At 31.7% G+C, this 22,389-nt stretch overlaps 2 protein-coding genes across 2 annotated transcripts; both read left to right on the top strand.

Annotated features, from left to right (window-relative positions):
• The first annotated feature begins 1,264 nt into the window (after positions 1 to 1,264).
• On the top strand, positions 1,265 to 2,440 carry LOC107632597 (uncharacterized). Its single transcript, XM_088506820.1, has one exon. The coding sequence runs from the start codon at positions 1,265 to 1,267 to the stop codon at positions 2,438 to 2,440; it is 1,176 nt and encodes a 391-aa protein (XP_088362946.1).
• Positions 2,441 to 13,426: 10,986 nt separating this feature from the next.
• Positions 13,427 to 20,800, top strand: LOC107629811 (putative O-methyltransferase 3). The gene is made up of 2 exons (XM_016332703.3): positions 13,427 to 14,274; positions 20,313 to 20,800. Exons 1-2 carry the CDS (start codon positions 13,504 to 13,506, stop codon positions 20,628 to 20,630), a joined length of 1,089 nt encoding a protein of 362 aa, XP_016188189.1. The 5' UTR covers positions 13,427 to 13,503; the 3' UTR covers positions 20,631 to 20,800.
• The last annotated feature ends 1,589 nt before the right edge of the window (positions 20,801 to 22,389 follow it).

Here is a 22,389-nt window from a genome sequence, read left to right as displayed (position 1 = left end):
ATAACTTGAAATATTTAATAATTAAATTAGAACTAAATTTTTAGTATTTTTATTATTTTTATTGTCTAATTTTAAAAAATTAAGATCAAACTCATTAGAGGCAATTCTTTAAATATATAAATTGTAACATATGTAAAAAACATATAATTATAATGATAAAAATTAGAGTAATACAAATACAAAAAAATTATAGTATAATACAAAAAATTATAGTATAATACTATTATGTAAATACAAAAAATTATAGTATAATATTATTATGTAATTAATAATAATAATAATAAATAAATAAATAAAATTATTAGAGATTATTTTACAAGAAATTCAAAGTTAAAACTATTTGATATTTTTGTATTTAATATAATCAAAAGATACTATTTTAAAAAATATGTTTGTTTAAAAAAAATATGTATTTAATATAAATTCAAATTAAAATATTTTCTTTTAATACATTTTTTTAATACAAACATATATTTTTTTTATATAGAACATCTTTTAATTATATTAAATACAAAAATATCAAATGGTTTTAATTTTGAATTTTTTGTAAAATAAATTCTTATAATTTTATTATTATTATTATTATTATTATTATTATATATATATATATATATATATATATATATATATATATATATAAGAATTTAATGAATACATTTATCATTATTTTTGTCCAAAAAATACAAAAAATATAGTACAATATTATTGTACAATTAATAATAATAATAATAATAATAATTGATATGGTCGTCATTAAGACGAGTTATAACTCGGCCCCATAACCGTTATTGGCGTGCGCTATAACTCATCATTATCCGTTATTACTCGGATTGGATGAGCCATAATTCGGTGACATCAATACTCCTATCATAACCGACATCCCAAACGGCATAATAAGGTCGGTTACAAAGTCAATGATTTCGGAAACCGACGATTGATTACCGAGGATGCAACGGACGAAGAATTCATCATATAAAGGAAGGTAAAGCATTTCTTTTGGATTAAGTTCAAACAAAATATCATACTGACTTAAGTTTCGGAGTGCCTTTGCAGGTACACTCCCCCCTTTGTTATTGCTCGTACTCTCATACAACACGAAGAAAAGCTCGGATTCAGGAATTGGACGTCCAGCCTCCGAGTATACTGCTCGGTGGATATTGGGTATTTGAAGCCGATCTATTTCACAGACAAGATCAATTGGCGCCCACCGTGGGGCCGAGGAAATTGATTTTTTCTTTTGGTCCCGTTACCTTCGTTTACACTCATGGCTGACGTACCACCCCCTTCGCTGTCCGAACTTATGCGGATGGTAGCTGAACTACAGCAAGCGAATCAACGAATGGCCGACGAGAATCAAATAATGGCTGCTCAAATCGCCGAACTTAACCATGCTCGGATAGAACATAATGAAATTCATCGCCAACGACCAGAAGATAATGAGCATCATTCCCAACCCTCTCATGTCTCGGAGACCGTCCGAGCTGACGAAGGCCAACCTGAAGATGAAAAAGATGAGTCCGACGAACTTGTGGGGCCCTTCACAGAAGAAGTGATGAACTTCGAATTGCCAAAGAGATTCACCCTCCCACTAACCCTGACACCTTATGATGGGTTCGGAGACCCAAAGAAGTTTCTCAAAAAGTTCCGATCAATAATGATCGTCAATGGTGCATCAGATACTGTTTTATGTCGTTGTTTTCCAAATTATTTAGACGGTCCTGCACTTGATTGGTTGTGTACTTTGCCTGCAGGTTCCATCTCACGGTTTCAGCAGTTGGCGAAGCTATTTGAAGAACACTTTTCCGGATTCGCAATTTATTTGCACGATTCCGATTATTTGAACACGATCAAACAGGGATCCAACGAAAGCTTGAAGGACTACATGACCCGCTTCACCAAGGTCGCGATAAGTATACCTGATCTCCACCCCGAGGTCCACCTACACGCAACCAAAAGTGGACTTCGACCTGGGAAATTCCAGGAGACCATCACAGTAGCCAAGCCGAGGACCCTTGCAAAGTTTCGCGAAAAAGCAAAAGGCCAAATTGATATCGAGGAGCTCAGACAAGCTCAGAAGTCCGAGAAGCCAAACTACCGAGATGACGATAAGCTCTTGAGCAGCAAGAAAATTTTCAAATTAACCCCTCATTTTGATTCTTACACGCAGTTCAATACTAAGCGTGAGGATATAATTAAAGAGATCTTGAATTCAAAACTGATCAAGCCGCCGAGAAAGGCCGGCACATATCAAGATACAAAGAATGTGGACAAGTCTAAATATTGTGCTTTCCACCAGAAACACGGCCACAACACTGACAACTGTGTGGTGGCCAAAGACCTTCTTGAACGCCTAGCAAGGCAGGGACACCTAGACAAATACATCGGAGGCCACATTCAAAAGCACATCACACCTTCCACACCCAGCGATTCCTCCAACTAACTAAGCCGAGGAAAAGAGAAAGCGCCCTCACGGCAATACGAAAAACCAAGAGGTATAATTAATTGCATTTCAGGAGGTTACGCAGGTGGAGGATCCTCAAACTCGGCAAGAAAGAGATCATTCCATGCAATATGCTCGGTCAATGGACCACAACAAGAGACAGAAACGACAAATCAACAGCCGCAAGTAACTTTTACACATGCCGACTTCAATTCCAGTATACCAAACTTGGACGATCCTGTGGTAATCACTATTCAGCTCGGGGATTTGTTGGTAAGGAAAGTACTTCTAGATCCCGGGAGCAGCGCTGACGATTTGTTCTATTCAACATTCCAAAAAATGAAGCTCAGTGACAACATGCTGCAGTCAACAAAAGGCGATTTGGTTGGATTCTCAGGAGAACGAGTTCCAATACTGGATTCAGTGTGGTTACAAACCACACTGGGTGAGCATTCCCTTTCCAAAACCTATGATATTCAATATTTAGTAGTCGATTGCTTTAGTCCATATAATCTTATACTTAGCCGACCATTTTTAAACAAGTTCGGCGCAATTGTTTCTACAGTTCATCTGTGTGTTAAGTTTCTTCTGCAGGACGATCAAGTAGTAACAGTTCATGGCGACCATAAAGAGGCACGCCAGTGTTACAACATCAGCATGAAGCTCCAACATCGTCTCAGGCAACAGGTCAACAACGTCGACCTTTCGAACAACAACCACACACTCGCCGACCTTGACCCAAGAGCTGATTTTCTTGAATGCCCTAAACCATCCGACGACTTACAGAAAGTACACTTTAACAATGATCCTAACAAATTTACTTATGTAGGCAAGTCAATCAACAGATCAGAATTACAGGCCATCACCACCTTCCTACAAAATCAAACTGGCCTTTTTGCATGGACACCTTCAGACATGCCCGGCATTGACCCAGAAATCATCAGTCACAAACTAGCAATTAACTCCTCAGCCAGACCCGTACAGCAGAAAAAAAAAAAAAAGAAAACTCGGTGAAGAAAAGAGAAGAGCATCACTAGAAGAAACATAAAATCTCATCAATGAAGACTTTATCAAAGAAATCAAATTCACCACCTGGCTAGCCAATGTGGTAATGGTAAGAAAACAAAACGGTAAGTGGCGCATGTGCGTCGACTTCACTGACTTAAACAAATCATGCCCCAAGGATTCTTATCCTTTACCATCCATAGACTCCTTAGTAGATAACGCCTCCGGTTATGCTACTTTAAGTTTTATGGATGCGTATTCGGGGTATAACCAAATCTTAATGCACCCCTCCGACCAAAATAAAACGGCTTTTATTACTGATTTCGGGAACTATTGTTATAAAGTTATGCCATTTGGGTTAAAGAACGCGGGTGCAACTTACCAACGCCTTATGGACAAAGTGTTCGCCAAACAGATTGGAAGAAATATCGAAGTCTATGTCGATGATATGGTCGCCAAGACACAGATCGGGAAAAACCATATCGACGATTTGGCTGAAATATTCGGTCAAATTCGCCACTACAACATGCGCCTCAATCTCGAGAAATGTGCATTCACCGTTCAAGGGGGGTAAGTTTTTAGGATTTCTACTAACACACAGGGGAATTGAGGCAAATCCAGACAAATGCCGAGCAGTTCTAGATATGGCAAGCCCAAAGACAGTAAAAGAAGTTCAGCGCCTTACAGGAAGGATTGCCGCCCTATCAAGATTCGTTCCATGTTTAGCTTCAGTCTTTATTCCTTTTTTTCAAACAATAAAAAAGAAAACAAAATTTCAATGGAACGACGATTGTGAGAAAGCTTTTGCTAAACTAAAAATAACTCTCTCACAACCGCCGATTCTGCAAAAACCCCCCTCCAAGGGGAAGACTTGTTTTTATACTTATCAGTTACTGATTGGGCGATAAGCTCAGTTCTTGTTACAGAAAGAGACAAATTCCAGCATCCAATATATTTTGTGAGCAAAACACTCCAGCATGCTGACCTCAACTATCCCAGGATAGAGAAGCTTGCACTAGCTCTGATATTCTCGGCACGGCGACTACGACCTTATTTCCAGAGCCATGTAATTTACGTAAGAACAGATCATCCATTAAGGCAGGTATTACATAAACCAAAAATTGCAGGAAGACTTATCAAATGGGCAGTCGAGCTATCTGAGTTCGACATCAGGTATCAATCTAGAGGACCAATTAAATCCCAGTTCCTAGCTGATTTCATTGCCGAACTTACAATACCCTCCGAAGAAGACCATACAAAGCAATGGACTTTGTATGTAGATGGCTCGTCCAATAATGGAGGCTGTGGAGCAGAAATCCGCCTCGAGGCCGAAGATGGATTCATACTGGAACATTCCTTAAACTTAGCTTTCAAAGCTAGCAACAACCAATCCGAATATGAAGCACTACTCGCCGGACTCCGACTTTGCCTGAACCTTCAAATATCGGCAATAAAGGTATACTGTGACTCTTTACTGATAGTACAACAGGTAAACGACCTTTTTCAGGTCAAGGATCCTCTTCTATCTAAATATCTACTATTAGTTAAGAAATTAACTTCAAAGTTCTCCAGATTTGAAATACAACACATACCACGGGAACAAAATCAAAGGGCTGACATTTTATCTAAGGGTTAAATTACACAGTTAGTCCCTACACTTTCAGTGAAATTGTAAATTGGTCCCTATAGTTTAAAAGTTTGTAATTGGGTCCCTGAAAAAAATTAAAATTTGTAATTGGGTCCCTACCGTTCAAACACCGTTTGATTTAATGGAATATTCCTCAGTATATTCGCTATTTTAAGCATGTGAGTTGCACGTGTTTAACAGTAAGGACTAATTTGCAATTTTAGTAAAAGTATAGGGACCAACACTATAATTTAACTATTTAAAAATGACAAAAAAATCCCTAACCCATCCCACCCCCTCCTCAGCCCTCTCACTGTCACTTCTCCACTTTCCAAAACAGAGGAAAAATTCCTAATCCATCCCACCCCCTTCCCAGCGTCATGAATTGAAGGAACACGTTGCTCCTCAACACTCTCCTCTTCCTCTTCATCTTCAACTCCATTTCTCTCTTCCTTTACTTCCTCACATACTCTTCCAATTCTTTACGTTCCAATGCCAACCTTCACAATCAAGTTCCTCTCTTAAGATCACAGCAACAACAACAATCGCACCATCACTCTTCAAAGCCATGGCCAATTCTCCCTTCTTACCCGCTCCTGTGAAGGCTACTTCGGGAACGGCTTCGGTGGAGACTCATTGGCGATGAACACACGGCAAATAACGTTGCTGCGGGGAGCGGCGCCACCATGGTAGGGGAACTTCTCCCAGCCGAAGGCTTCTATGATGTTGTTGAAGTCAGAGGGGTTTTGGATCGGAAAACCTAACTCCATCGTAAACCTCATTTTGTTGAAATCTGGATCTCCAAGAAGAAGGAGAAATAGAAGGAGGAGAGTGCTGTAGATGCGTTAGCAAAGTGTGCATGGTTGATGTTGTTTACTTCCTTTCCAGGGAAGACAACCTCTTGTCTCCCTCTCAAAGCTTCTCTTTCTGTTATTCTCACTCAACCTTTCTCTCTGCTTCTGCTTGAAATGTTAGACCTCATATTTTTCTTCAATTTTCTGAATCTGAAATTTTAACTCATAGTAGATAAAGTGAATTTAGATTTTAATTACTGAGACTTGTTTACTGGAAGCAATTAATCTGATTCTCCAAGGAGCACATATTATAGCAGCAACAAGAAAGAGTGGGGTGGGGGGAAGGAAACGCATTTTGGGGGTTGGGGGAGGGGGAGCCGAAAGAAAATGTGAAAGGGGAAAGGAAGAGGGGGAAGGGGGGAGGAGGAGGGGACGGCGCCGGCTAAGCTTGGAGGGGGACCCCGCCGGCGCTGCTTCTTCCTCTGTGACTGTTTCTGCTTCTTTTTCTTCTGCTTGAGCCCCTGCTTCTTCTTCTGTTACTGCTTCTGCTTCTATTTCTGTGACAACTTCAGTTTCTAATTTTGATTTGTTTTTTTATTTTATTGTTGTTGTGTGTTGATTTGGTTGTTGAGTTGAATTTCTGATTGTTTGATTTGTGGAAATGTTATCTTTCTAGGATTGTTGTTGTTGAAGCCCTATTGTTGTTGTTAAAAAAGAAGAACAGAAAAATTCTAAAGAGAGGAGGAAGAAAAAAAAGGAGAAAAGAGGAAGAAGAGGACATTATGGTAAATGTGTATTTTTTTTTACGATAAACGTTATTGAGGATCTAATTACAAAATTTAATTTTGTTTAGGGACTCAATTACAAAATTTTAAAGTGTAGGGACTAATTTGTAATTTCAGTAAAAGTATAGGGACTAACTGTATAATTTAACCTTATATAAGCTCGGCATTACACAATCCGAGTTATCTACATTACATCAATTTACCCTAACATCTCCCAGTGTTACTCTAACAAATGTGTTAAGTATTACACAGGAAAAGGATTGGAGGGACGACTTCATACAATATTTGCAAACAGATAATATACCAGAAGAGGTCGACAATGTCAAAAAGTTCCGAAGACAAGCATCTTCCTTCACAATACTAAACGGAACATTATACAAACGAGGATATACTCGCCCATTACTAAAATGTCTTAACAAGCCAGAAGCCGACATAGCATTAGCCGAGGCACATGAGGGAATCTGCGGAACACACACAGGTGCTCGGAGTTTAACATCAAAAGTCCTCCGTGCTGGCTTCTTCTGGCCGACTTTAAACCACGACAGCCAACACAAGATCCGAACATGTAACAACTGCCAGAAACATGCACCACTAATACACATTCCGGCCGAACAACTGCACCACTCTGACATCAGCTGGCCTTTCAACCAATGGGGTTTAGATATACTCGGTCTGATCCCTACGGCACCGGGTCAGGTAAAATTTCTCGTAGTAGGGATCGATTATTTCTCAAAATGGGTGGAAGCCCAACCTTTGGCAAGAATAACAACCCAACAAATGATTTCTTTCGTTTGGAAAAATATTATTTGCCGTTTTGGAATACCTCACCATATTATCACTGACAATGGCCGCCAGTTCACAGATCAGAAATTTCAGTCTTTTTTGCAGAATCTTAAAGTCAGACAACATTTTGCCTCGATGGAACACCCTCAAACGAATGGACTCGCTGAGGCCGCAAATAAAGTCATCTTACACGCATTGAAGAAAAAGTTAGATGACACTAAAGGCCTTTGGGCCGAGCTAATACCCGAAGTCCTTTGGGGATACAACACAACCCCACAGTCATCAACAAAAGAAACACCATTCAGGCTAGTATACGGCTCTGAAGCTATGATACCATTGGAGATCTTCCAAAACTCCATCAGAACACAGCTCGACAGTCAGGAGGAAGCTTGGAGATCCGAACTCGATATCATCGAAGAAATAAGAGACATCGCCACATTACGGCAACGTGCATCACAGCACACACTAGCTCGCCAATACAAACAAATCAGTAAAAAACAGATCATTTGTAACAGGCGACTTAGTGCTTCGTAGAATGGAAACTTCTCAGAAACCACCATCACATGGGAAGCTCGCAACAAACTGGGACGGTCCGTACCGAATATCAGCAGTACTCGGAAATGGAGCGTATAAAATCGAATCAGTAGATGGTAAAGTCCTACCCAGTACCTGGAATGTTTCTTCCCTAAAAAAGTTCTACAGTTAACAGTCAGGGACAGGCTTGTACTCTTTTTCCTACTACCAAGTTTTTGTCCCAAAGGGTTTTGCTTGGAGAGGTTTTAACGAGGCTAGCCTACCTGCACCTTTGTATTCAAAGGAACACCAATTCACAATATGTCACAAATCAAATATCTCGCTCTATTCAAACTATGTGATTTATCTTTCTTTCATTACTATCTACTATCCATATAGCTCGGACGATAAAATCACTCGTCTAATTAACAAACTGCCAATACTCGGTAGTCATATCAAATAAAAAGGAAAAATTCTCATATTCATTTCCTACCAATCAACAAGCTTTTTCTTAAGTAAAAAACACTACCATTAAACGCAATCCAACCAGTTCCACAATCCACAAAAAACAAAGTTAAACAGCAACACAAATAACTATCCATTACAAAATTATAATAGCAAAATATGCAGCATATATAGAAAATCACAGATTACACATTATCAGCCTCATCTTCCGCATCACCATCATCTTCGATCATCTGGCCATCACTGACGATTTTTCCAGGATCCATCCCGGACAGATCAGCTTCTGGCGCCAAAAACTTCGCCTGTAAGCAAGCCCTTTCAAACCCCTCGACAAAAGAGTCTAGAATTTCATCAGCTTTTTTTCTTCTCCATATCTTTAAATTGAGAAGTAACCTCAATTAGGCGAGATTGTATGCTCGCCAAATCACTTTTCTTTTTCTTCAAGTCCTCCACATCCCGAGCATAACTTTCCTTTGTCTCCTTCAATAACTTCTCAGTATCAGTTAGCCGAGACTGAAACTCGGCAGCAGCATTTTTGCTCTTACTCAACTCTTCCTTCAACAAAGAGACCTCTCCTTTTTCTATAGAAACTTTCTTAAACTTCAACTCTTGGCTACGCCCAAGACTGGCAAGGCGCAAACCAACAACCTAGGCAAAACAATACAAGAAGTTTATACGTTTTCCAAAAACGACGAATACAATAAACAAGGTCGGCCACTACCTGCATATACTGTCTAATCGCCATGTCTCTAACCTCCTTGGCAAGAGAAACATCAGCCGAGGATTGACAGTACTCGTCCACCACAGCCATATAGGGATACTCCTTTCCCCACACCGAAAAGCCCTCACTTTGTTCAGAAATTTCATGAAGTCTTTTATGATTACCCATGAAGGCCTGTATTTCCTCAAGAGGGACCCCTTGTTCCTTTTCACCAGAATCCTCGGACAGTTCAACCAAGTCAGATTTCCTCTTCTTCGCAATCACCTTCCTCCGACCTTGACGAGGCTGAGTAACTTCGCCAGTCGCAGCCACTTTCTCAGCATTAGAAGATGAAACCTCCTTCTCCAAATTTTTATTCTTAAAACGCGTCCTCAGAGACGCAGCTAAAACACTGGGATATTTACCACCTGCAAAACACAGAGCATGTTAGATATCCAAATAAAAGAAATACACACATCAGAAGCAACCTTAAAACTCACCCAAATATTCTAAAATAGCATATTTATCCTCTTCCCACTTTAGAAGCTCATACATCGAAATTAGATCTCTCCGATCAATATTTTCAACCAGGAACTCAATTAAACAAACATTCCCCGGCGAAATAACCTCCGGCCCGAGTATATTTTGAGGTTCCGAGCACCAAAACAATGGAAACTTCTCAGCCAGATTTTTATCTATGAAAAAAGGAAAATCTTTTTTCAGGCCTCTAACTTTGAAATACATCTCTTTAAAATCTTTAAAAGAAGATTTATATAGCTTGAAAATGCCAAATCCAGGGGTGCTATTGAAGTTTATCCAACCACCTTTCCACACCCCATTGGCTTGAAATAAGGAAAAGAACAGGTCAACAGACGGCACCTCTTCCAGAAATTCCATCAGAATTTCAAAAGAACGAAGGAACGCCCACCCATTTGGATGAAGCTGTGATGGAGCACAGTTTAATTGCTTCAAAATCTGACATTCGAACTCTGTAAATGGTAACCTAACTCTCAACTCCTCAAGAACACAGCTATGCATGTAGAAAAATTCAAAACCCCCACCCCGGTGATAAACCCTATCATCAACACTACATGGCAGTAACTCAATCTCAACTCCAGAACTCTGCCTCACTACTTTAGTTACATCCACTTCTTTCACGGCAGCTTCATCACAGAACAACCAAATCCGTGACCTCACATCATCCCCAACCCAGTCATAGAACCAATCTATCTTATCCTTTTTCTCTTTTTCAAACCCCATCAAAACCACTAAAACCAGCATGCAACCAGAAAAAACAAGAGAAGAAGGAAGAAAGAAATCAGAAGCAGAGAGACATAACCATACCTCTCTTGCTCATTCTTCACAAAGAAGCAGAAAACCAAAACGCCAAAATTCCAAGCAGCAGAAGTAATTAATCAAAAGCAAAAAAACGTTCCAAATGATAACACCACTGCCTCAGTCACATCAAACGACGAAAGGCACATTGGAAACCAACAACACTTTAATGCAACCATCACTCATTCTCTCTCCTCAATAAAAAACGGGCACGATTCCCCATGTAACTCAAAATAAAGCTCTTTTAATGAAGTACGTTGAACTGGGGGCTCACTCAATAACCCACTTATCCGAGTTATAACTCATCGCAAAAGCTCAACCTGCTTCATTAAAAAACTCTCCTCAGGCTAAGCTTGGGGGCTGTGATATGGTCGTCATTAAGACGAGTTATAACTCGGCCCCATTACCGTTATTGGCGTGCGCTATAACTCATCATTATCCGTTATTACTCGGATTGGATGAGCCATAATTCGGTGACATCAATACTCCTATCATAACCGACATCCCAAACGGCATAATAAGGTCGGTTACAAAGCCAATGATTTCGAAAACCGACGATTGATTACCGAGAATGCAACGGACGAAGAATTCATCATATAAAGGAAGGTAAAGCATTTCTTTTGGATTAAGTTCAAACAAAATATCATACTGACTTAAGTTTCGGAGTACCTTTGTAGGTACACTCCCCCCCCCCCTTGTTATTGCTCGTACTCTCATACAACACGAAGAAAAGCTCGAATTCAGGAATTGGACGTCCAGCCTCCGAGTATACTGCTCGGTGGATATTGGGTATTTGAAGCCGATCTATTTCACAGACAAAATCAATAATGATTATGATAATGACAAGTCTTGTGTTCTTCTAAATTATTATAAATTTTAAAAATCTATTAGTGTATAATTTTTAAAAGCCTATTAATAAAACATGTTATAAAATATATTGAGTGAATGGCGGAGAGATATGCACGTACATAGTGATTCTACCGGAAATGGGGGTATGAATCGAACACTGTTTTTAAATTGGCCAATTCTATGGTGTTTATAAATTGGTGTCTAAATTTTATTTAACTTATTTTTTATAATAAATTTTATTTTTTTTAAATTATTCATTTTTATATCTTTTAAATTAAATATTAATTTTTTATTTTTGTTTAATAAATAGATACTATCTATCAAACACCATAGCATTCACCTTTTAAATTATTTAAAAAAATCTTAGCCAACTAAACTAGTGATAGTCTATGGAATTGGCGTAGTATAATGGAAAGAAGAAAAGTCTTAGAGAAAGAAAATTTTTGGGAAGTGGACAGAGGTCTATCTATTCGAATTAGGGAGGATTCATGGGTCAAAGACTATGTAGCCATCACTCCTAATCTCTCACAACATATAGAAGAAAGACCAGAGAAGTTTTCAGACTTAATTCTACCTAACAGGTCATGGAATCAACCACTAATTCAATCAATCTTCAGTCCAGAAATTGCTATAACGATTCTCAACACACAGATACATGGAATAGAAGATAGAGTTACCTGGATGAAAGGAAAAGAAGGTAGTTTCACTGTGAACTCGGCATACATGATAAGCTTCCAATTTTTTCACCCACCTTTGGAATACCTGCCAGAACAGTGCCAACACAAAACATTATGGTCTAATTTGTAGAAAATAAATTGTCATCCAAAAATTAAGAACTGCTTTTGGAAGATTATGCATGAGGGACTACCTGTTTTTCAGAAGATCCAATCCCAAATTCAAACAGTGAACCCAATCTGTCGGCGATGCAACCAAGTTGAGGAATCAACCTTTCATTGCTTCTGGGAGTACACAAAATCAAAGGATGTTTGGCAAGCAACAAATTTGTCCACACCAGACCAGCAAGAAAAAATCTAAAAATGGTGGAGGAGACTGAAAAATGAATTAAGAAAAAATGAAGCAACTAAAGAAAGAAGAGAACTCGCAGTAAATATTACCTGACAAATTTGAAAAGTCAGAAATGTTTTCATCTTTGAAGGCCGTCAAATCCCCATTTGAGGTCTTGGCAACAATTCAGAGGGCTATGAAAAAACATCAAAAATATGTATTAAAATATTGGTAGATCTATTCATTTTTTATCCTTACCTCTAGTCTATTTTAGACCATCTATTTACATTAATGAAAATCAAATCCTACCATTAAAAAAAAAAAAACTAGTCATAGTTTATGATATATACCTACTAAATATATCTTTAAATTGTTAGGAGGATCATGACTACCTCCCATTATCTATTGAAAGATACGTCAGAGATTATGGTGTATGTTTATATCATGTTTTTTCATAAACCACTGCAATTTACCATATTGTATGTTGTGTTTTAGATTATGTAAAACTATAGTCTATAGGCTCTCACAATTTATGTATAAATTTTGTAAATTTTAAATTTGCTGTTGGAGTATTCAGTGAATTACATAAAATTGAAATAGAACCTGAAATATAAAATTTTGAAAAATTGTAAATTGATAATATTAGAAGAGATTTAATTTTTAATGACTATTATGGTGTCTAAAAATAGTGTTTAACTAAAAAAAAATAAAAAATAAAAATTTAATTTTAAAATATAAAAATAAATAATTTTTAAATATTTAAAATTTACCAACAAAAATAAATTAAGCAAAAATTAGATAACAAGTAACAGGCACGAATTCACTTCATTTTTTTTGGGTAAATAGCCTCATACTTTATTATTAGGTGGATATTACCATAAAAATGTTACAATTATCTTTATATAAAAATGTTTTTTTTTACTATTAGATTATGAATGGTATGGTTTGATTTTGATGTGTTACAAAAATGTTATTTTTTTAAAAGTGTGGCTAATAACAAACAAAATACACTTTTAACATAAGAATCTTCATAAAAATATATTTTTAACATGTTCATTTGAGTAGGTGGCTTATTATTATACTGTCCCTTCATTATTATCTTGGTGACACACACCAGGATTCTCTATAAATATGACCAATGTTGTTTAGTGTTCTACAAATTCAAACATACAGATATACTTTTAGTTCAGGTTGCAATAATAATGGAATCCAATGGTGTAGACTATGCTTCCAAATTGCTTGAATCTCAAAGCCGTGTATGGCACCAACTTTTCAGCTTCATAAATTCCATGTCCCTCAAATGTGCAATTGACTTGGGAATTCCAGATGCCATACACAACCATGGCCAACCCATGCCACTCTCAAAACTCATTTCTTCTCTACAAATCCATCCCAACAAAACACAATTCATCCACCGCCTGATGCGAATTTTGACTCATTCTGGCTTTTTCTCTAAACAAATCTCTTCCAAAGGCGATCCAGAATCGAGTTATGCCCTAACCGATGCATCCATGTTGTTGCTTAAAGACAACCCCATGAGTCTTTTCCCTTACTTGTCCGTCGTATTTGATCCAATTTTAACAAAGCCGTGGTGCGAGTTGCCAGCATGGTTCAAAAATGATAGTCCCACCCCGTTCTACATGACACATGGGATGGCACTTTGGGACTATGCTGGCGTTGAGCCAAGACTCAATAAGCTCTTCAATGATGCCATGGAAACCGATACTCCATTTGTTTCAAGTGTTTTGTTTGACAAGTGTAAGGGTGTGTTTGAAAGGTTGGAGTCTTTGGTTGATGTTGGTGGAGGCACAGGAACTATGACTAAGGCTATTGCTAAGGCATTTCCACAAATGGAGTGTGTTGTGTTTGATCTTCCACATGTTGTTGATGGCTTGCAAGGAAGTGGGAATCTCAAATATGTTGGAGGGGACATGTTTGACTCAATTCCTCCTTCAGATGCCATTTTCTTGAAGGTAAATTAGTTTCGCTATTGACCGATTAAAAAATAAGGGTTAAAATTAATTTTATAATAAAAAACTTAATTAATATTAATTAATTAAAAATTAATTTTTTATACTTATTAAAAATAAATTAAACTAAACCACAAATGTCTCAGTTAAAATTTTATAAAATTATAACATTTTTGTTAGAGTACCTACCAAAATTTATTTGCCTCATCAACTCAATAAACAAATTTGACTGCACTTCGTTTTTTCCCCTTAGTCTATCTCCATATGGTATAGATAGAAGATCCTACAATCTTATAATAATATTATATTGATTATTTAATAAAAAATAATTAAATAATAATAATAAAAATCAGCTAAATGAAAACTAAGATCCAAATATACGAATATTTATTAGTTTTTTTTTAATTAGCTTTCATTTTATTGGTAATAATGACATCAATTGAAAAAAATTTTATAGTTATAAATATCATAAAGAATCAATTTTATAATGATATGAAAGATGAATTTTTAAATGATAATTTAATAAAATATATAAAAAAAGAGACATTTAATTATATTCACAATAAAAAAATTATTCAATTTTTTTAATAAAACCTAAAAGAATAAAATTTAAGTTATATATTATTATTTAAATTATTATTCAAATATTTTAATTTATTAGTTAAATAACTAAAAAATTAATTGTATTTTATAATAATAAAATATAATTATAAAAATTATTATCATATTATACATATTTTATTCTTACTAATAAATTTTTTAAAATTTGTACTGACTATATATATATATATGATAATTTGTTTTAGAGGTTTAATTTTTGATGAGTTATTTTTTGCACAACTGCATCCGTAATTTTACATATATGTTTATTAAAAAAAATTATTCTAAAAAATCGTTAAAAAAATATAATTATTAAAAAAAATTTAATATTAAAATTATTAAAAAATATTAAAATTTTTTATAATATTTATAATACTTAAAAAAAAAGACCAAATCTTTTTATGAAAAAATAAATATATTATTAATTATTTTTTATTTATTTTTCATAATTAACAATTTTTATTTCTCCTAAAATTTTACTAATTTTCATCAATTATTTATTTATTTTTATTTATTTATTTTTATTTATTTTTTATTTTTGTAATCTTTCATTTTTTTTTCTCTCATTGGGTATAACAACATAAACTCAATATACAAATCATGCTTGGATATACCAATTGTGCAAGCATTGAATATAGATCAAAGGAAAAAAGTCACATGACTCAATGAATGAAATTTTTTGCTCCACTCTAGTATATGATGAAAATGATAAGGTTTGACAAGAATGGTCCATTATTCGATGCAGATCAGACAAAGTGAATTGACGTTTACGTAATTTTAGGATTTTAGGATTTTAAGAAAACGTCACGTTTACGCATTTTACTTTTAGAAAACAAACTTTTTAGTGATATATATTTTTATAATGGTTCTCATTTTATTGAGATGTTCTTAACTGTTGAGATTGTATATTAAATTTTTATTATCAATAAAAAAAAGGAAAAAAAATCACAAAAGTAAAAAATAAATAATTAATGAAAATTAATATTAATTTAGGAAAAATAATTATAAAAATTATAAAAAATAAATAAAAATATACTTATTTCTTTATAAAAAATTTTGTCCTTCTTAAATATTATAAAAAAAAAATTTTTTAATAATTTTAGTATTAAAAATAATTTTTTTATAATTAAATCTTCCTAACAATTTTTTAAAATAATTTTTCCTTTGCTAAAATTAGAGAAGCAATAATGAGGCTAGATATTTTTTAATATGCATGGGTTAAAGAGGTGTGTTACACTAACTTTTTTAATTTAAATAAAAAATTATTGATCATTTTAAATTAGAATACGAAACTTCATTAATATGTATATTTAGTGTCAGTTTTACCGTTAATTAACACAAAAATAAATTTTAAAAAATATATGCGGCAACAAAAATGCAATAAATTTACTTTTTCATTTTCATTTTCGTAAACACTGCCAACAAAAATAAAATATTCCTTTTTATATTTTCGTTGTTCTTGGAAGCGAAAATGTATGTGTCGGTGCATATAAAAGAGAGATATTGAACTTTCATCTAATTGAAGTGATGGTTAGATAAGAGAGATGATGAAAAGGAACTCTCACCATTGAACTTGGATTTTGTATGGATATTGTGATATTATAGATAATCTTTTGAGTAATTATATAAGTGTTTTTTAATTTTATTTTAATATTTAAAATATATCTAATTATTCTGTTAATTTCTATAGTTTTATTAAATTTATAATTAAATCTTTATACTTTTATATAGAAAGTAGAATTTGAATATTTGACATTTGTTTAAGTAGATTAGTAAATTAATCACTAAACTAACCTAATTTTATTTTTTTAATTAGGTCTTTACATTATTTTTAGTTTTATAATTAGATCTTTTTTAGCATAAAAAATATTAGAGTTAACTGAATATTTTTCTGTAAATTGAATATATCCACAATTAAAAATTTAATTAGATCTTTAATCACATATTTTTTACATAAAAAAGATCTAATTATAAAATTAAAAGTAGAATAGGGACTCGATTGAAAAGAAAAAATATAAGGATCTAGTTGTAAATTTTGTAAAATTATAGAAATTAACAAAATAATTAAACTTTTAAAATATTATGTTTTGTCTTAAAATATTTAATAAATTTAATATTATTCTATTATTAATATAAATAAAATACTTAATATTGTTAGTATATATTTAATAAAATGTTATTAAAAATAAGAAAAAATTAATAATATTAATGTTAAAGAATTGAAATTTACTTTTTGAATAAATAAATTAATAATAAACAAATTTATTTTATTATTTAATTATTTATATTATCACTATACATATAGCTAACATTATTTAATATTTTTTTTAGATTTAATAGAAGAATAATATTAAATTTATTTAATTTTTTATTTAAAAATAAAACTTTTCACACTTTAAAAATAAATAAAACTAACATTTGTGCCTATATAAAACCTTTAAAATAGGTGCTTTTAAATCTAAGCTACTAGGAAATTATAAAATTTAAATAACATAGTTAATAAAAGACAGCATATACATGTCTCATTGATAACGACATAGCATAATAGCTTTAGTCTGGGGCTAAAACCGATCCATTTTTGCTCTCAACAATAACGAAAATGTGAAAAAAAATAGTTGTTTTATTTTTGGCAGTAATGTGTGAGGAAATGGAACAATGCATTTATTTTATTTTCGCTGGCTATAACTGTGTGTATTTTTTAAAATTTATTTTCGTATTAATTAACTATGAAAATAATACTAAATATAAAAGTTGATAAATTTTTATATTTCAATTTAAATTGGTAAATGAATTTTTTTTATTTAAATAAAAAAAATCTTACTATGTTATTTAGACTTCACGTGAGTTTTATCCTGTTACGAGAAAAGTCTTTTACTTTTCAAAAGTCATAAAAATTAAAAACCACTAGCGTTTTGTCTGAAGAATTTTTTTAATTAATTTAAAAAGAACGTCATTGACGTTTTTATTAGAATTTTTTTTAGTTTGACAATGCTGAACGGCATTTCTTTTTTTTTTCATTATTTTTTAAATTATTAAAATAAAAAACGGCGTTGTTTTGTTTTTTATTTTTCTTTTAAATTATGAAAATAAAAACAGCGTTGCTATTTTGTTATTTTAATAAATTTGAAAAAATGCGATATAACATATATAAACATAATGAGTCAATTTTAGGAATAATACTGTTCTGAGCACAATATTAAAAAAATTTTCTCCAATGATCAATAAACCGTGTTACCTCTAAATTATAGTCAGATTATTTTTAAATTATTTATGATTTAATTAAAGAAATATATAACGTTATATTATTAGTAGAAATTTTTTTATTTATTTAATAAATATATTAGAAATTTAAAGTTTATATATAAACTTTTATGTAAAAACTTTGAATTAATAATTTTAATGTGTGTTCTTAAACCATATATAAGCTAATGAACTCATTATTTATTCTGGTTAATAGTAAGTAGATTTAGGGTCGTTAAAATGGGTTAAATTAATTGGATCAACTTGTTTTATCTGAATTTTACCTCTAAAATTAAGTCCATTAAAATTTCAGGCTAATTAAACGGGTTAAATTCGATTAATTCAAAAAAAATAATGGGTTAGCCTGTAGGTTAAATATAGCCAATATGGCAATATGCTAATATCAAAGACGGACATACGGGCGAGTCGAGGCCTCGGTCCTCCAATTTTTTTAAGGAAAAGTATAGGGTATCAACATATTATTTGCCAACTTATTACTAACAATAATTAATTATTATATTTTAAACACATATATAAAGAGACACATCCAGAAAATATATCTATAAAGACACTTTTATTAAACACAGCCATAAAAAAAATATTTTTATTAGACTCATCCACGAAGACACTTCCATTAAACACAATTATAAATAAGAGTTGGTAGAAGTTGGCAGAAATGCTGTTGGTAACGTAGCGGGACCGTTTTTATAAAAAAAAAGATTAATAGTAATAAGTTATTAAGTATGATTTAATTTTTTTTTTAAATTTATTTAGTATTTAGCCTAATATAAATAAAAGTCCAACCTAACCTAAATATTAATGATTTCTAATATCTAAAAAAGTAAGTAACAATATTAAAAAAATCTAAAAAGATATTATTACTAATATTTTTTTATTAAATAAAATTTTTCAAATCCCATAAAGTGGATTTTTTTTCTTCTTGTGAGCGTCCTTCTTGATTCATTTGGTATTAATTATCTCTGTTTCAACTATTACAACTGAGAGATCTTTTTCAGCGATGAATATGGTGAAAAATAACTCATAAACAAAATGAAAGGTTAATTTCTTGCTAATTGTCTTTTAATTATATTGAAAAGAAATTGCTAAAAAATTTGACACAGATTCTATTATCGATAAATTTTATGATACGAAGAATCGACCACTTCGTTAATAAAAAGTACATACATATTTTTTGTACTTTAAATATATTCTCTATCGATATATTTTTATAATACATTTTACATTATATAATTTTTTATATAATTTTTTAATATTATATATATTATTGGCCCCTCCAAAATAATATTTCTGAATCCGTCTCTTGCTAATATGGCAATATTTTTCTTAATCCAATTCAAAAATTTGACATATCAATTAAAAAACATATATTTTTTTTAATTTTTGATTTGAAAGTGATATTTTTTGTTAAATTTAAAAAAAAATAAAATAAAAAGATAAATAAACTAATCTATTTAATCAATTTGACTAATCATAAATAGTCTGAATTAAAAAATTATGGCTCACGAATAAAATAAATTTAAATAGACTAACCTATTTAACTTGTCAACTTAAACGAGCTAAATTTAAATGGATTATTAGACTAGTCCGTTCGACCGCCCTTAAAGAAAATAATTATGGTTAGTGATGTCTCATCGTCCACTTTAATTTGCCATGATTTATAATAGAGAGAGTGGAAATTATTGCTTTTTCTGAAACCACGGATTAAAAAATCAATTAAAAAAAAACCCTTCCAATCAAGAAAAAACTTATCAAAACAAGGAACAAGTTGAGCCAAATCATTCAATATTCAATATGAGTTTAAAAATCAGATAATGAATACAATAAGGATGGATTAAAACTAACATCATTAAGCATGGGATCTAATATTCAATTTTTCTTTTTTTTTTTTGTTAAAACCAATTTTATAACAAGCTTTTGTATTACAAAATATTATTTAATTTTATAATAATCTATTTTTATTAACAAAATATTTTGTAACGAAATTTACTGTAATAATTTTATAACAAATTCATTTTTTTACAAATTATTTAATAATAAAGTTAATAATTTTTGTAACAATTTTTTTAATACAAATACTATTTTTTCTTGTATTACTCTTTAGGGTAATACTTGTATGATATGCAAGTAGTGATTCAAATAGTTATTAACTCGTTATAATGTTTACGTTGCCTGAAATGCAGTATATATTGCATGACTGGAATGACGAAAAATGTATCAAAATACTGAAGAAATGCAAGGAAGCAATTATCACAAGAAGCAAAGGAAGAAAAGGAAAAGTTATTGTCATTGATATGGTAGTGAGTGATGAAAAGAGTGATAAAGATATTGAATCAATTGAAACCCAACTTTTCTTTGATATGTTCATGATGGTAGAAGTCAACGGAAAAGAGAGAAACGAAAAAGAATGGGCAAACTTAATTTTTTCCGCTGGTTTTAGTAGCTACAAGATAAACTTATCAGCTTTGGGATTAAGATCTCTCATTGAAATCTTTCCATAAAAATTGCAAGTAGTAAGAAGCATTTTGTGAAATAATGGGCATCATATATAAAGATGCATTTGAATGCTGTGTGTGAAATTTGTTTAATTTTTTATATTCAAAAAATAAAGAATTCATGTATTAATATTTGCTGTGCTTTTTTAAAAGAAAATAAGAAACATTTATGTTCATCTCCTTTTGTCTTTATTCCTTAGCTTGTATGAATCTTTTTCTGTTTCACAGATAATATCCTATATATATAGCACTAGGGTTTATGTTTGTTTGAGGAGAAAATAGAAAAAAAGAAAAGAGAGAAAAGAAAAGAGGAAGAAAAATGATTATTTTTGATTGTTTGGTTGTGAAGAGAAATTAGAGAGAAAAGAAAAGGGATAAAAAAAATTGGTAGGACCCATCAATTTTTTTTTCTCTAATGTTAAAAAGAAAAGAGAGAAAAAATTCTCATCACTTCCAATATTACCCTTCATTTTTTTAATATATTTTATATTATAAAATAAAATTGTCTTTTTATAACATTTTTTTCATTCTTATTTTCTTTTCATTCAAACACATCTAAAAAAAAATCTACTCAATTTATTTCCTTTCTTTTCCTTTCTTTTCTTTTCTTTCCATTGTCATTTTGTGTGTTCATTCTTTGATTGTTAGATCAATAATTGTTCAATAGTTTATTTTTCATGTTATATATCTCATGCTTTTTTTCGTCCTGCGTGAATACTTGGCACAAAAAAAGAAAGTAAGTAAAGAAAGTAAGTATAGAAGTGGAATTATATATTTGTACGAGTATGTATGTAGTTTAAGTGTGATAAACATATATATATATATATATATATATATATATAGAGAGAGAGAGAGTTTGTTATGTACCAATATTTTCTCGATGTAATTACAAAAATTGATGACTTCTTTAGTTATAAGGAATGAATTTGTTCCTTTTTTTTTATTTTAAGTCCAAGAGATTAAAGTGAGTATTTAAATTGGTGACGAGAAAACTAACGATTTAAAATTTAATAATATAACTACATGAGTAAACTATTAAAATGATACTCAAAAGTTTAGATTATTGACAAAAAAAATTTTCAAAAAATATTAACGACAAATAAATATTCGAAAGATTTAAAAATAAAATAAAAAGAATTAAATATTAAATATATATTTTAAAAATAGATTTTAGAGATCAAATTTTGATATAAATATTTACCTTATCATTAAAAAATGAGATTTTTTATCTTTAAAATTATAATGAGATTTTTTATCTTTAAAATTTGATAACTTTATGTCAAGTTTTTTTTAAAAAAATTTTAGTGTGAATGACCATATTTCTTTGTAAAAAAAATTCAGAGATTAATTTTGCTTCGAACTTTTTTTTTTGCACTTTCTAAAAATTTATTCAAATACGGTCATGAAAATTCGGATTAAATGAATAAATTATTTATTAAATATAAAAAAATTTTGTTATTCAAAAAAAATATAATATTTATTAATTTTTTTGTATTTTCAAATTATTAAAAAACTGTTTAATCGATATCATTTTAAAAAAAAATTTTGGTCAACAATTGAATTTTATGGATATTAAATTGATAGTTAATCCTAACAACATTTATAATCAATTGCATAACCCTATGCTGTCAACGTCACTATTTCAACCGTTGAACACTTCTGGATCAATATGATTCGCTGGATCGTCATCCGACTTTGATCCATTGAGTGAGGACAATAGGAAAAAAAAGGGTATGAAATTAAATTTGTATAATTATATGGAATA

Source organism: Arachis ipaensis, chromosome B3, assembly GCF_059453495.1.
Source record: "Arachis ipaensis isolate K30076 ecotype BB chromosome B3, ASM5945349v1, whole genome shotgun sequence".
Taxonomy (NCBI): Eukaryota; Viridiplantae; Streptophyta; class Magnoliopsida; order Fabales; family Fabaceae; genus Arachis; species Arachis ipaensis.
Note: the sequence above shows the minus strand (reverse complement) of the source record. Positions and strands in the feature narration are given on the sequence as shown.

Coding starts and splice junctions, on each gene's coding strand:
- LOC107632597 (XM_088506820.1), top strand. CDS start 1,265: ATGGCTGACGTACCACCCCCTTCGCTGTCCGAACTTATGCGGATGGTA.
- LOC107629811 (XM_016332703.3), top strand. CDS start 13,504: ATGGAATCCAATGGTGTAGACTATGCTTCCAAATTGCTTGAATCTCAA. Junction 14,275..20,312: donor CAGATGCCATTTTCTTGAAG/GTAAATTAGTTT, acceptor CCTGAAATGCAG/TATATATTGCATGACTGGAA.